Source organism: Notechis scutatus, chromosome 3, assembly GCF_049901735.1.
Source record: "Notechis scutatus isolate UNSWTSFEM ecotype Mainland chromosome 3, rNotScu1.2, whole genome shotgun sequence".
Taxonomy (NCBI): domain Eukaryota; kingdom Metazoa; phylum Chordata; class Lepidosauria; order Squamata; family Elapidae; genus Notechis; species Notechis scutatus.
In genome coordinates, this window is record NC_142011.1 from 37,423,630 (window position 1) to 37,440,229 (window position 16,600).

The 16,600-nt window shown below is 37.2% G+C and overlaps 1 protein-coding gene across 6 annotated transcripts in view; it reads right to left on the bottom strand.

Annotated features, from left to right (window-relative positions):
• The window catches only part of PPP1R12B (protein phosphatase 1 regulatory subunit 12B), a 109,829-nt gene that overhangs the window by 58,915 nt on the left and 34,314 nt on the right, over nucleotides 1-16,600 (bottom strand). For 4 of the 6 annotated variants that reach the window (XM_087962438.1, XM_087962435.1, XM_087962436.1 and 1 more), the window contains exons 10-14: nucleotides 16,383-16,583; nucleotides 15,372-15,454; nucleotides 14,754-14,879; nucleotides 11,456-11,638; nucleotides 10,514-10,699 (exon numbers count right to left, since the gene is read on the bottom strand). In XM_087962438.1, coding sequence (XP_087818564.1) covers nucleotides 10,514-10,699; nucleotides 11,456-11,638; nucleotides 14,754-14,879; nucleotides 15,372-15,454; nucleotides 16,383-16,583 — 779 coding nt within the window. The remainder of the gene's footprint in view (nucleotides 1-10,513; nucleotides 10,700-11,455; nucleotides 11,639-14,753; nucleotides 14,880-15,371; nucleotides 15,455-16,382; nucleotides 16,584-16,600) is intronic. The other 2 variants (XM_087962440.1, XM_087962439.1) reach the window with 1 other exon arrangement.

A 16,600-nucleotide genomic window follows, 5' to 3' on the forward strand; every position in this document is an offset into this window, starting at 1 on the left:
ATGGACTTCTACAACAGGCATATACAAAATCAGAAATCAGAATCCAGTCATTGACAAACACTAAGAATTTTTTACCATGCATATAGCAATGGACTTTGGCCTAGAGATTTGCTACAGTATAATAAAGCAGGGTAAAATCACAAACAGTAATAGAATTGAAATGCCAAATAGCCAAACCATCAGGACCCATTATGATGAAGCCTATAAGTATCTGGGCATTTTACAATTTGGATAACCTCAAGCAGACAAGTTAAAAATGTGATTTGTAAAGAATACATCCAAAGAGTAAGAAAATTGCAAGAGACAAAATTGAATGCTGAAAATACCATCAAAGCCATTCATACGTGGGCCACACCTGTGATATAATACACTGCCAATACAAACCATTGTTGATTCCTGGCAACTGCTTGGACTTTTTTTGGCAAGACTTTGGAGGTGGTTTGTCATTTCCTGTTTCCTAGAACTGAGAAAGTGACTTGCCCAAAGACATCCAGGTGGATTTGTGCCTAAGGTGGGGCTGGAATTCAGAGTTTCCAGATTTCTAGCCCAGTGCCTTAACCACTACAGCTTCCTTAAAATGAATACATTTAAGAATAGATTGACAATATATAATTTTGATTCACATTGAATTACGTCAAATTGCAAAACTATACATGGGCTATGTTTTTAGCTATGGATGGGAAAAAGTTCAATAAAAACCACCTGGTCTACTATAATTTGAATTTCAAGTGTTATTAGCAAAAACATAAATTGGAAACGCTACATATTGGCATTTCATCCCATTTGTGTTTGGCTTCCTTTTATGCTAGATACAGTATATTTGAATCAACAGCAGTATTGATTTCCTGTAATGGGATATTTTGGGATATTTGGCTATATAAAGATTATTACTGCATGTAAATTTGTATGAGACAAAGGCTTGAATCCTTGGTCTAATTTTTCCTTGCTCAAGTTTCTTTCCTGTTTTTTAAACATAATTATATCTTATCACTACTACTAAGAAAATAGTGTATACATTATTGTATTGTGTTTCAACAATGTCTTGCACTTTATTTTTTTAAATAAATATCCATAACCTAGTTTTCAAAAAGATTACTGCCTTCTCTTTCAGCGCATCCACCAAAATAAGGTTAGTCATGACACAAATCCTGGGTTTTTTTTTTTTTTGGGGGGGGGGGGATGTAATAGTTCCTGAGATCAGCCATGCTGACTGGAGCTCATGGGAAAAGAGTATACAGGTAGTTCTCAACATATGACCACAATTGAGCCCAAAATTGCTGTTGCTGAGCAAGACAGTTGTTAAGTGAGGTTTGCTCTGTTTTACAACCTTTCTTGCCACAGTTAAGTGAATCACTGCAGTTGTTAAATTAGTAACGTGGTTGCTAAGTGAATCTGGTTTCCCCATTGACTTTGTTTGCCAGAAGATTGCAAAAGTTGATCACATGAATCCAGGACACTTAATGATTAATACTGTATAGTATTGCCATCAGTATTATGATTTTGAACATTGTAAAATTCTTTAGTGTCAGACAGATTATTTTAGCTGCATTTTTCTGAAATGATGGAACACAATTTCAAAGTAAACAAAAGGGACAACATGGCTCAAGAAGCAGCAATCATAACTCAAAAAACTGAAGTGGAAGGTAGTATCTCATTCTCAGTATATGAAATATGACATGTGATAAATGATGCTACATCTGCTGATCTGTGGTTTAGACATCTGAGTCCTTAAATAAAAATTAACACATAATTTTAAAAGTTAGAAAGTATTCCATTTGAGATTAAAAAGACAGCAAGTCATCTACTGCCATCTTGTGGAATGAAGAAATTTAGAAAGATCCATATCTTTACAAGGGAGAAAGATTAGCAATTGTTTGCCTTAATTGCAAAAGACTTGTAAGATTATACTTCCCACTACTTTAAATATTCGGATGTAGGTCTGTCTGCATAACCATTTAAATGTTAACTTTTACTACTGAAATGATTGCTTTGAAGGAAGGTACTTAAAACTTTAGCCAAACCACTCGGTTCACAAGTCTGCTCATAGTTCATTAAATTAACTATTATTTTCCGAGCATAAAGACCTAAAAAGAATATTGTTAGTAAAATATCCTGCTCAAATTAAGCAAGCATGCAAAAATCAATTTAATTAAAAATTTAAAAGCACGATAGACAATACAGATACTAAATAAAAGGTATTTTAGCCATTTTGTTGGGAGCAAACAACAATTTTAAGATATCATTTTAGGATATTATTAACACACCCACATTCCTTTTCACATCCTCTGTAATGTATATAGGTTTATATACTTGTATTTATAAGTTATAAATACAAGTATATAAGTTACTTGTTGCTCTATTTTATCTGCCTGCCTTCCCTTCACCTTCACTTTTTAAAATTAAGTCTCAATAAAATCACCAAGAATGCCTACCTTGAACCTTTACAGATAGACTGCCCAGGAGCTGAGATTCTTGCATGAACCGCGGCATAGGAAATCAGGAATTCAATAATAACACACAAGTCCTGACCTCTTCAACAATAACAAAAAAATGCAGCTTGCTGTCTGATAAACCAACAGTAAACTTTTCTCTTCCGAACATGGAAGTAATAGGAAGTCTGAAATAGCAGACAGAATTCTTCCCTATCCTACATTGTCAGCAGCACTGGCAGCTTGCTTTCTAACAGGACAAACTTATCACAAAGCAATTAACAATGAAAGCAGGGCTGATAAGCACTTTCAGCAGTAGGTGTTGGTTGACTGCAGGCTTCTTTAAGCATTTAGAGTCCTTTGCTGTCCTCCCCTAACACAGCATGGAAGGGCAGATTACTCTTAGTTCCCTACAGTACACTTAACCAGGTTAAAGATGTCGTGGGTACGCTAGGTATTATGTTGGAATAGTTTTAAAGCTGGCTAGTTCTTCTACGCCTAAAGATAATTATGCAAACATAGCCTGTTTGATTGATTTATTGTTCTATTTATTGTGCAACTTTAGTTTCAGTTAATTTAAGAAGAAACAAGTTAAAGAATCAGCCAGATCTTAAAAGGACAATTCTGGCAGCCTTTATTTTAATGAAAATATTATTGTGTGATATACATCAAAAACTTACCTGATTCTATAACTTACAGAGTAGGAACCCAAACTTTCAAGCCAAATTTAACCAACAAAGTCTATCTGTCCTCTGAAATGTTTCCTGAAGCCTCTCCTTGGCCTGCTATCTTTTTTCTCCTGATACTTGCAACTTTAAATAACTTTAAATAAGCAAACAATATCCCAATCAAGGAGCTGCCAAACACGTTAACAGTAGACTACAGCCCAATCAAGGAACCACCAAGACAGTTCCCACCAACCCTGACAAAGCAAGCCACTAGTATATAAAATAAGAGCAAACCCCACTGCCAAACAGCACTGATGTTACCTAGTTTGGTAATGAAGCATCCTCAAGAAAACACCCAAGCTCGGAGAGCTCCAATGACCCCACACACTTCAAATAAATGGCATCACCTTAAACCAAATATTTATTGACTGCTTGTTTTCCAAAAGTAGTATAAAGAAGCCTCTCAATATTCTAGTTCTCTAGAAGACAGTACCTCAAGATTTTTCCTTTTGTCCGCCTCTTCGTCTGACATTTAAGGAAGAATTGAATAAAACTAATCTGGAACTCTTAAAGCTGCTCCTTCCAAAATAATTGATGCCTATATATGTATTTTGGGAAGGAAGGGGCTTAGAATCACTCTACCATGAGATAAATCCTATTTCTCACTTCATGTAGTATTTCACGGCTCAACAATCAGTATGTCAATTATCAAACATTGGACATGTATAAGGATTGAATATATCAGCCTTGAGATTTATATGCCTTTTTAATAAGGCATTATTATTTGTTAAGTTTTCATCTCATTTTTTTAGCCAAAAGTAAATATAACGGTAATTTGCTTTATTGATACTGTGCCCTCTACAGAAGATACAGACACAGTCAAACGTATTTGAACCCTTCCACTTTTTCCCCAATCAATCCCAATTTTTGCCATAAAATAAGTTGCAAGTGACACAAGTAAATGGCCATCACTGTTCTTTATTCCATTGTACATTCAGGACTTCACTTTATATGTATGACTTTATATATTCTTGTAAATAATAAAACAAGTGAAAATTACATGGACATAATTTTGGCCCTTATAATAATTACTTATAATTGGTGCTTACTATTTATAATATGTTAAATCAAAAACAAAGTATTTGCTCTATGGACTATGAAATAATGGATGGTAGCTTAGCTTCTCATATATCATAGTTTTCATACAAAAGAGACAAATAAAAGTTGTCAAAAACAAAGGAATTTTAAAAACAAGGTTTTATAAAAAATATGAGATAGCAAATTGAGATTGAAGAGGTTGTGGGAGAGAGTAATGGAGGAATCTAGCTAGCAGTAAAGTTGTTATCATAGTTTACGTGAATTGAAAGAGAAACTATTGAAAAAGGAATGTTATTCTATTGGTTTCTATCCAGAGTTAGGCTAGCAGGTGAAATCTAAAATGAAGTGAACAGTTGATCCTAATAAGGATTTATGGGATGTAGAATGAGACTTGGAGAAGATTAAATTACCGTATATACTCGAGTATAAGCCGAGTTTTTCAGCCCATTTTTTGTGCTGAAAAAATCCCCCTCGGCTTATACTCGAGTCATATTCCCCTCTGAAAAAAAATGGTGTGGAGCTCCGGAGCTGGGCAGGCGCTTCTCTGCTTCCGTGTTTCCTTTGCAACTTTTAAGCATGGGGGTAATCGGAAGCAGAAAAGTTCTTGCATGAGGATATATTTTTTCTTTTTTTAACTGTTTTTAGGGGGGGGGAAAGACCCACCGTCATGTGAGAATGCTCAGACACTAAATCTATCCGCCCGAAAATAAGTGTGTGTGTGTGTGTGGGGGGGATTTTAACAGAGGGAAGATGTAGGGAGAAGGCAAAAGCGACGGAAGATCCTTCAGGGAAACTGAGGAGAGACTCACCCTTGGTCCAGATGAGCAGGGCCCTGTCCGTCTCCCCACCCAAAGGAAGCAGAGGCAGCCAGCAAGGGCAGGCAATGACGCCCCTTCCCACAGACTCCCGCAATGTCCTGGCTCTTCGCTGGCCCAGAAAACAACGCGAGCCAGGTGGTGCCGCCCCAAATCGCGTCAGCGCCCAGAATCAGCCCCGGCCCTCACGTGGGGCAGCAGGGAGGCCTCCCGCCTTTCCCTTCCCAGGAGGAGACCGGCCGGCTGACTGGGGGCCTGCACTGGGCGGCAGCAACTCCGACAGCCCCAGCCCGACACCTGAGTCCGGGAGCCGGGCAGAACTGCCTGTTGCGGCGCCCACGGGCGCAACAGGCAGCGCCCGGCTGCGCCAAGTAAAGAACAGGGCCAGTTGCTGCCGCCGGTGGCCCCAGTCCCGGAGGAAGCAGAGGCAAAAAGCCGGACACCAGGCAGCCGCCCGGCCTCGGCGCTCCACGCGCTGGAAAGCTCTGCCGGCCCCACAAAGACCAGCCGGATGTTGAGAAGCGGAGCCTCCTCCGCCTCGGTCACACAGAACTCCCCAGGCAGAGAAGGAGGAGAGCAGCTGGCCAGCACGGGAAGGCCTCCCGTGCTGCGAAAGAGGCAGCCAACGATCTCCAGCGCCGTCCTGCTCCATGCGCTGGCTGCTCAGACTTGCCGGGCCCGGCACATAGAACAGGGCGGTGCCGGATGTTGGAGAAGCCAGCGGAGCCGGGGATCATTAGCTGCCTCTTCTGCAGCACAAGAAGCCTCCCAGGCAGAGAAGGAGGAGAGCAGCTGGCCAGACGGGAGGCCTCCCGTGCTGCGAAAGAGGCAGCCAACGATCTCCTGTGCCATCCTGCTCCACACGCTGGCTGCTCGGACTTGCCGGGCCCGGCACATAGAACAGGGTGGTGCCGGATGTTGGAGAAGCCGAGCGGAGCCGAAGCCACCTCGGCTCGCGTGTTTCTGAGCCAGCCAGAGCCTGGCGCTTTCATTGCACGGCGGAGCTTCTTGTCTCGGGAAAAACCGGGCGTCGTTGCTGCCCCCTGAGGGGACGGCGATTCTGGGCTGCGCGATTGGGGGACTTCGTGGCTTTGGGTGGGTGGGTGGATGGGAGTGAGGACGGACGGAGTCTGTGAAGCGGGGCTTGCCTGCCCTTGCTGGCTGCCTCTGCTTCCTTAGGGGCGGGGAAGGGGGCTCATCTGGACCAAGGGTGAGTCTCCCCCTCAGTTTCCCCTGAAGGATCTTCCGTCGCTTTTGCCTTCTCCCTACATCTCCGCTCAGGTGTCCGGCTGGGGCTGTCGGGAGTTGCTGCCGCCAGTGCGGCTCCGGTCCCGCGTTGCCTTGGGAAGGGTGGGGCAAAACCAGGAGCCGCTGAGCCTGAGCCTCCGGTGCCGCTGCTGCTGTTGCAAAGCGCTGCTGTGGCTCTTCCTTTTTGCCTTTCCCTTCCCGAGGCGATGCGGGACCGGGGCTGCGCCGGCGGTAGCGACTCCTGACTCAGGGGGCCTCCGAGGGGAGGGGAAGAGAGTGACTCCTGCCTCCCGCTGTCATCATCATCTTCTTCTTTTGGGTTAATGAATCAATTAAACCTTTCATGATAGTGAGATCGTTTCCCAAATTAATTATTTTTATTTTTGAAATTTACCAGTAGCTGCTGCATTTCCCACCCTCGGCTTATACTCGAGTCAATAAGTTTTCCCAGTTTTTTGTGTAAAATTAGGTGCCTCGGCTTATATTCGGGTCGACTTATACTCGAGTATATACGGTAAGTGTTTGAAGGTACAATCCAAAATAAAAAAGAACACTGAAGAGCACCATAGGAAAGTTTTTTTCAAAATCCATTAAATACAAGAACAGAAAATCAAAGGTTTGCTTCTCTGAAGGTCATTAGCTAAAGTGAGATCATCTGTCAGGTCTTCAGACTATGAAAGATGATATTTTGTCCATTCATTTGGTAAACCCTTTTCTTAAACACATATGGAAAAATAGGATTAGTCCTAATATCCAACGATATAAAGGAGTGTTCATATGTTAGGAACACAATATGTTTTGATTGTATAATATGGCACAAACTGCTTTGCCATCTTGTGCTCACCAGTAAAGAGAGCCGACTGCCATCACAAAAAATGTAAATGTAAGCAGCTCAGAAGCTGGACACTTGAAAGTGCTTGTCTGCTCCAACAAGGCATGGCTGATACTAAAATTGTTTTATACTGTTTCTGTAAGTTCCATAAAAAGTAACAAAAACTGAAACTGTGTGGTCCTGTTTCAATCAGATATTGGAACATATTCTTATAATTATCTCGTATAATTCCATACGAGAACCCGTGGTGTCACAGTGGTTAGAAAGCAGTATTGCAGGCTGACTTGCCTACTGCCAGGAGTTTGATCCTGACTGGACTCAAGGTTGACTCAGCCTTCCATCCTTCCGAGGTCAATAAAATAAGGACCCAGTTCGTTGGGGGCAATATGCTGACGTTGTAAGCTGCTATAAAGCGCTGTGGAGTGGTATATAAATCTAAATGCTATTGCTATTCATTCTTTTATTAATAAGCTGTGTTCTGTACTAGATAGCTGAATGTCTCCTGAGTTTTTGGAGAAATAATCAGCTTGATGAAATAATTCAAATAATTCAAGGATGAAATATCTGGAAAGAGATCAAGCATCATACCAGTTCACAAGAAAGCTGTTAGAAAAAGGCTCTATCTTAACAAGCTGAAAATTAAATTGGATTCTAAAATAAAGCAATCCAGTTACTGATATTTTGGCAATCTTATCTTACCGAATATAAAGTTACCCCTTCAACTGATTCTGTTAAAGAAGAACAAGAACAATATTAAAGAGGACTCTTTTCCTTTATGTCATCTATCAAGAGCCAGGCAAGTATTATGGTAGGAGCCAGGGGTGGGATTAAAATTTTTTAACAACCGGTTCTGTGGGCGTGGCTAAATTGGTGGGCGTGGCTTGGTGGTCAAGTTATTGGCTGGGTGTGGCCAATTCAATATCACTCACATCGAGGCATGCATCTCCTCGCCTGGCCTCTCATGACTGTGGGGATGCTGCAACAGTCATAAGTGTGAAAAATGGTCATGTCACTTTTTTCCGTGCCATTGTAACTTTGAATGGTCACTCCACACAAGAAAAGTACCAGCAAAGGAGGGGGGGAAAGCTCCAGAGAAGTTCCTGAGACAGGAAGTCTAGTTCTGCCAAGAACGTAATAAGGGTTAATAGAGAGGCAATTTCTGTAAGCAACACCAGAATGTTTCCTTCCTGCCTTCTTTACAGGATTAGGCCAGTAATTTCTTCTAACAACCGGTTCTCCGAACTGCTTAGAATGTTAACCGGTTCTAGTGAATAGGTCCGAACTGGTAGAATCCCAGCCCTGGTAGGAACACGCTAGATTTATTTGCTATTAATATATTAATCTGGAATAAAATGCTTAGGAACAACACTTTGGAGCTCAAGTTCTGTTTTCATCAGGCATTTCTGATCTATTAATAGAGCTATATAGCAGCCACTCCAAATTAATACTGTCCAATATTGTTTAGCTAATAAAATCTATGCAGAGCAAACTACTTTAGCTGATATTCATGCACAAAGGACTGTATCTATGATTCTCCTTTCTGGACATTACTGGAACAGTTTAAGATTGGATTACATCAAAAGTGCTATCAGCAAAGTATGAATCAGAACAGTAGAGGAGCTTGTACATAAAACCTGCAGATAAGGAACTGAACAAAGAATTGTGTTTTACAGATATCTTTGAGCATGCATAAAGATATGAGAGTGAATCAAGAAACTAGAGCATGTAAATGATTGGAACAGCACACTTTTGAAAGGAAGGACATTCCCGAGTGCTTACTCATTTTTCCATAAACTTAAGCAATGCATTTACATTTTAATCCAGTGACTTCAAATAGACAAGCCTGTTATGGAGGCATCTTAATGATCTAATATTAGCCTGGAAGTTTATGTTGTTGTTGCTAAGAGAACACTGTAGCTTTGGGAACACTGAGTTAGATAAACGTATTATTGTGACAGCTGCCACAAAATGCTGAAATCCCATACTAAAATATCTGCAAATATCTGTCATTGTTCATGTTAAGCTTCCATTAAAAAATGTTTTAAAAAGATCTAGTGATCTGTCTTTCTCAGAACCTATTTTAAATCTGCAAATTGCTCCTTGCTTAAGTGTCATAGGCTTTTAGCTAATTTGAATATTCAACAAACTCTAATCAACAAGATCCTAAAGGAAATCAACCCTGATTGTCCTGTGGAAAGACAGATCCTGAAATAAAGCTCACATACTTTGGCCACGAAATGAAAAGAGAGGGCTCATTGGAAAAAACCCTGGTGTTGGGAAAGACTGAAGGCAAAAGGAGAAGGAGGCAGCAGAAGATAAGATGGTGTCATCAATGCGGTGGTCATGAGTTTGGGTAGACTCAGGGAGACAGTGCAGGAAAATGGGAGGGGGGACTGGTGTGCTATGGTTCATGGGGTGTGAATAGTCAGATATGACTTAGCAACTGAACAACAACAAAATCAACAAGAAAAATAAATAATTGGCAAGCCCAAATTCACATGTAATTCTCATTTTCTACCATGATCCACAAAAAATATCCAAGGCTCTTCATTAGTTAATAGAAAGTTTATATTTTGAAGCATTCCCTTTTGAAGAAATGGTAATTACAAAATCTATTTCAGAAGTCATAGATCAAATAGCACTGCAGTTTATTTGTTTAAACTTACAATCAAGGAACAGAACAAGAATAAATATGTAAAGTTATGAGCAGATCCTTGCAGTAAAATATAAGTAGAATCAAAAAATATATTGAGAGTAATTTTAAGATTCATTTTATTTTATTTTATTTTATTTTATTTTATTTTATTTTATTATTTTATTTTATTTTATTTTATTTTATTTTATTTTATTTATATTTTATTTTATTTTATTATTTTATTTTATTTTATTATTTTATTTTATTTTATTTTATTTTATTTTATTATTTTATTTTATTTTATTTTATTTTATTATTTTATTTTATTTTACACAAATAAATATTATTTAACAATAATAATAGATAAAATGTAAAAGCTTTTTACACTGTTTCAACTTTCTGTAAAGAATATTCATAACTCATACATCCATGGAAAATTTACCAAATCAAAATAGAAACTAGGATCCATTTACTTCACATTTCCTGAATGACAACACTAGTACTAGGAAATATTTCATAAGATAGTGAAGAATAAACCCTTTCAAATAATGTCATTATATGAATAACATGAATTTTAATGAAAGTAATGTTTATATTTAAAAGTATATATACCATGACTCAGAGCACAACTTGAGTTGCACTAAATTTATATGATCATGTTTTAACAAAAAGAAAAGCAAATTGATAAGGCAAATTTTTTGGGGGGAAAGCTTAATATGATCTTACCTACCATTAGATCTGTGTTATGCAGTAAATGCAGCTCATAACCCCATAAAAGGCTCACTAACCTTCTTCGATCCCTGGCATCACCAGTAGATGACTCTGTTCCAGTCAGTGAGTTAGAATTAGTAGTTGTGACACCATTGGAACTTCCAGGTACAGTGAGATTTGTTATGACACTTAATGGAATGCTAGAAGAGACAGCCTCTGTGCTCTTCTCTGTGGTAGAGTCACTTTGTTGTCGGTAAGGGGCTCTGAAACGTACAAAATGAAATTGTAAATAACTGTAAAATGCCTTAGGAGAAGGAAGAGAAACAAAATGAATTTCCCTGTTAATAGAACAGTCATCTGAACATTTTATATAGTAATAATGATTTCTTCTTAGTGCATAAATAATGACAAGTAACATGATTAAAAGTGTTAGAATAGGAACGAAGAAAGGTAATTCCACAAACATTGCCCTCAATCAGGTTCAGCTAGCAAAGCAATTGAGCACAAATGACAGAAGGAAGAGATAACAACTGGAAAACTGTAATTAAAGAATCCAAGAAGAAAAATCTTAATAAAAATCTGTCAAAATAATATAGCTGGGTGGTAAAGAACTGCTTTGAGATGTATTGGGATACCAAAGTCTATGACTCTTTACAGCAGGTGCTTCTTTCCCAGGATCATACAGCTGCCCTTCATAGTTGCTGCATAATCCCAGAAAAAACATGATCCTTTAAAGAGCAGATGCTATTTTCCCACCCCTATGAGCTCCAAAGCACCTTTCTGGAATTGAATAAAAAAGTACCTTTCTACCATAATGAGACATAGGTTCAGAATTCTAATAACCAGTTTTTGTGGAAATCATAAAATATATAACCTTCTATTGCCTAAATAACATTTTAGATGCAGCAGAACTATTGGGAAGAACGTTCAGAATGAAATATTGTGTTTTGACAGCAATAACACTAGGTTCCTTTATAACCCCTCTTCATAATTTTCTCAGCATATTATGATCCCCTTACCTGGTAGACTGGTAAACTGATGTTGTAGTGTTAGGCCTGGTAGATGTTGGGCAAGGGGCAATCTGCCACTCTGTGCCCAATGAGGTAGATGAACCAAGAATAGTAGATGAGGTAGTAGAAAATGCATTGCGATTAGCTGAAATGTAGGGACTGGTGATTTCACTACTTCTACCAAATGAAGCACTGTAAAACAGCAGAAAAATCAATTTCTTCAGAAATCCTTTAGATATAATATTAAGACCATGACCCATTCAGTGCTCAAGAAATATTCCTCAAAATGAAAAGAGAAATTAGAAATCAAGAATTGCACTTTTGGTTAAGATCAAGTGTGGTCAGGTGTGCTTATCATAATTCCCTAGGTTAAGTCAAAGAAGCAAAGATGAATCAAGATTGAAGAGAAAAAAGTAATAAGAGAAGAAAAAGCAAATGAAAATATATGTCCATTGGCACATAATGTATACCTAAATAAAATTATTCTGTTTGATAAAAGAACAGAATGAAAGAATCTAGACTAAGATGAAAAGGTCAAAAATATCAAGTTTTTTTAAGTTAGCTAAAGTAGGATTAAGAATGAATGATAAAGCGTATATGAAAATGCAAAGACAAAGGGAACAAAATAATTACTAGCTTCAATTTAGCATGCATATAAATATGCATACCAATATGCATTCAAATTCTTATTCCAAAACCTCACAATCCTACATTATAGATGAATCTATTCCATATTATAATGATCAAAGAAATACAGGTTACTGAATACAGGTTAATACAGGTTACTGAACCTATCAAAGATAATTAATACAAATCTCCACTTTACTACATTCAGGGAGGCCAGACTAACAGTTAAAACTATTTAATATTGTATTTGGCAAATAGTATAATCATGTCTAAAATGTTTAAAATGCTACATACAATATTTAATAAACTTGATATAACATTTACATCTTAATGCTGCTATGATTCTGCTCGAAAGAATGACTACATTTCCATAATAGGAATGAATCCTTATAGATGAATCTATTCCATATTATAATGATCAAAGAAATCATAATTCAGGTTGATGCCAATGCAAGATATTTTTTTTTAAAAAAAGCATAAAATATTTTCACAAAGATCACTAAGATGCAACAAGTTCATTCAGCACATGAAAATTGCTTATGTTGCTACTTTCAAAAAAACGAATCTGAAAAAAAGATATGCACAAAACAATTGTGACTAAATAAACTAATTCTCAAATTTATTATTGAGTGTTTTTCTTGTATTATGTTTTTGTGGATTTATTCCAAAGGAAAGATGTGGGTGAATTGTTTTGTTAATTACTAAATACATATTGGGTGTGAAGAATAGAAACAGAACATGCCTAATGATCAACATATTCAATTAAATTAGGACATGAATCACAACAATAAGAAATTTCTTACAGATTACTCATAGGATCAGGATTGGGGGGGGGGGGGAAAGATAAGGTTGAAAGATACATGCCAACATGAGCAATAGATCTGACAGTATTGTATGCAGACTGAAGCATACAGTAGAATAAATCAAATTTAGTCCATTTCCTAAATAAACAGACTATATGTACCAGAAACAATATGAAGCAGACAGTCAATAATGCAAGAGTTTGGATTACAACTAGCAAGCTACCTGTGATCAGGTAAATTTTGTATTATCAAAAATGCTGTGATTGTAAGCAGGTTAATTAAAAATTAAGATTGCTACTTTTTGTTGACCTAATTTAAGGCAACAATGAATAAATAAATATCAAATACTTTAAACTCGATATTCTACTTAAACTAGAAAGCTGGCTGTAGCAAAATAAAATGCCATTATGAAAAAAAAAAAAAAAAAACCTGAAGGCTCTGCTAAATTTGATTACAATCCAGCTCTACATTTCTTTGGATTCCTACTATGTTGTTTCCTTAGGATATTCAAGAATTAACAACATGATTTATCCTATACCTAATAATTTGGGCAATAATTTGGGCAAGGATTCTAAGGATTATAAAATCCAAGGACACAAATGCTCCAACAAATCCTGGAATCAAATTAAAGGAAATGCAGTCACCTTGGATAACAAGATGAGTGGCATATAAATGTAATTAATTAATAAATATGTATATTTAATAAATATATATATATATTTTCACAAGTGTGTCTGTAATAGGCCTAACTAATAACGGCAAAAACAAACAGGTTATTAAAATATTTAAAGTTATGCTTACAATACTGAAATGTTTTAAAATGAAAACAATTTGTATTGCAGGTAGGAAACTATACCTATTATCATGGGAATTTATTTCTAATTGAGCAGTGGGTCTATCTTCTATGTTCTCCTCAGGCCTTTATCACCTGAACTATCCCAAAGCTTACTTGAGCACTCACTGTCTCTTTAAAGACAGCTTGTGAAGGAAAGGAATAATCCCTTCTGTCATTGGGCTGCTGGACTGACATTACTTGAATACAATTCATTGTAAGGATAATTTACATGGAGATGATTCAAAAAGAAATATAGTTTCCTTTTCAGAATATAACCTGGGATTAATACAGCTTTTAGTTACATTATCTAACGTAACTATTCCTCATATCTATGCCACATTTTCAGCTCATTCTCATACTGCTGCCAAAACGTTATGGTTTTCAACCCTACTTTTAAAATCACCTAGGCTAAAAAAAATGGCCAAGCCTTTTCCAGGTTTATCCAAAAGATCCTGGATAACTCCTACAATTATCCAGATGTTTGAACTGCAGGTCCTGACCTCTCATATATTGCTTGTCCCCAGACTGCAATAATGTTGAGATAATATCATAACATACATAAAATTTCTATTGATGATTTGAATTATAGCTACAGCAGTATATATGTATTCAATTGCTTGCTTGTAAGATTAATATGATCTTACTGCTTTTATTGATCAGCAATTTCTTTCAAATAACCCCTTTTCTATTTGTAATAATGTCTGCATATTTGCTTTCCAGGTTTTAATTATTTCAAAGTAAATGACAAAAGTGTATCATGCTAATTTGCATAGCACACAACAAACAAAATGTTCAGTATTTCCACAATGATATTCAACCTCCACTACAGTTTTAGATTAAAATAATACTTTCTTCTATTTCTTATATTTCACAAGATACATTTTTATATGGATAAAAGTTTTTCATGTAGAAAAAAATTAAAACATCATTTATCTTGGTTTTCTTCTTTTCTAGTTTTATGGCAGTCAGAATTTTTGCTCAACTGTTTAAAATTAATGCAACCTTGAATGCTTTTCCACCAAAAGTTTTAAATACACCTTACCTTTTCATATAGGTAGATATGTAGGTGGAAGGTGCAGCAGTTGTAGGGGCTTCATTCCCCTTTGGTTCGTCCCTCCATTGTTGGCGAGAGTAAGGACCACTCCGTACCAAGTTAACAGCAGATTCTCTAAAATGGCAAAGTGGGAACAGAGAGGGGGGTAATTACAATTTTGTGTTTCATATTCTTCAATTCTGACAATCTATGATAAGACACAAAGATTGTTATGATGAAATTCTGTTTTGCGTGGTTTAGCCACAAACACAATCAAAATCTTCCTCCCTTCACCTATACAAGCCAAAAATATCCTGTGGTTCATTTTTAATCTGCTAAATCAACTGAGTGGTGTGCTGAATTGTTCTGTTCAGCAGCTCTGCTAAGCTGCATAATTCAGTTGGCATAATAAATTAAAAACAAAGAAGGGACAGCAACAACCTGTTAACAAGCAGAATTTGCTGGGACTGAGTATGTCACCTACTACATTGAAAAATATGCAGGCAGTCTATAAGAGCAGTATTTCAACTATAATCGCATTCTGATCTAAAACTGTCCCACAGATTCAGTTCATACTGTGAACATTTTACTCCTATAAATCTAGGGCCATTATTGAAAGGCTCTTACCGGTTTTCCTTTTCTTCAATGTCACCTGTATTATTTAATCTTCGAGGGGATATTGAAGCAAAATAGATTTTATTATCCTTGTCCTGCCAAAATAAGAACAAATTCCTAAATTAGAGCAAATTTTTGGATAAAAAATAATTATCTCAAACAGCGGCTGAAAAATGATGTACAATTATGAAATACACTGTTTGAAATTAACTGCTTACCAAATTTGAACTGGTAATTGTGTATAAAACCATTACAGTATTGTCTCAATTCTTACTCCCCCAAAGTATTTTGGAATTGTGCACTTTTGTATAATTGTACAAAAAAAATGTATCATTTTTCTATCTCATACATTTCAGGATATGAAGCTAGTTTCAAACCCATAATTTACATTTTATATGTTGATGAAACCAGCAGTTTCATGAAGACATTAAGTAAGATGGGGAGAGACCAGTACCCTGGACCACCCAACACTGGAATGTCTAAGGGCTCAACCCCTTCTTCCCCAAGTTCTACCAAAGGACATTCACAAAAGTGATCAATAGCCAGACCTTACTTAATAGATGGTATAACTCATCCAGAAACCATTTACTTGGAGACCAAGTACCAACTACAGAAATTATCTAAGACATTTGGATCCAGGAATGGCTTTTTCAAACACAGCACATCACTGCCTTTTCCAAGACCAATGGCATTAGAACTGAATCAATCTACAGAGGAACTACAATTAGAAGTAAATGCTGCATAGCACTGACCATGGTCAAGGTCAGCATCAATATAATCTGTGTTCATAATTTAAAGTGAAGAAAAAGTGTTAGTAGTTGAAGGATAACAATCTATCATAGGTTTCATTCCTCAAATGGATTTTAAGTCACTCTTTGTATGACAGAAAAAGCAAATCCTAATTCTAGTTAACAAGTATGACACTATACCAAAAACAAAACAAAACAGCAATTAGATTATTCAGCAATATTTTAGTTTACAAAACATGGATTTCAAAGTCAGGGAAGCCAAATTATTGTGTACCTTCTCTTGGTTATCTAATAGTGCAGATATCCGAGGGGTTGAAGAAGAGTAATAGATGGAGCTGCCTTTCTCTTTGAGAGTGTCACAGGGCGCGCTGTCCCCACTAAGTGCATTTTGGCTGCTAGTTTTCCGCAAGCTTAGCCTCCATGATGATGGTGATTCATCTTTTTGTTCCTCAGGCTTGTTGAGCAACGAACTACACTGTAAAAGATGGTAGA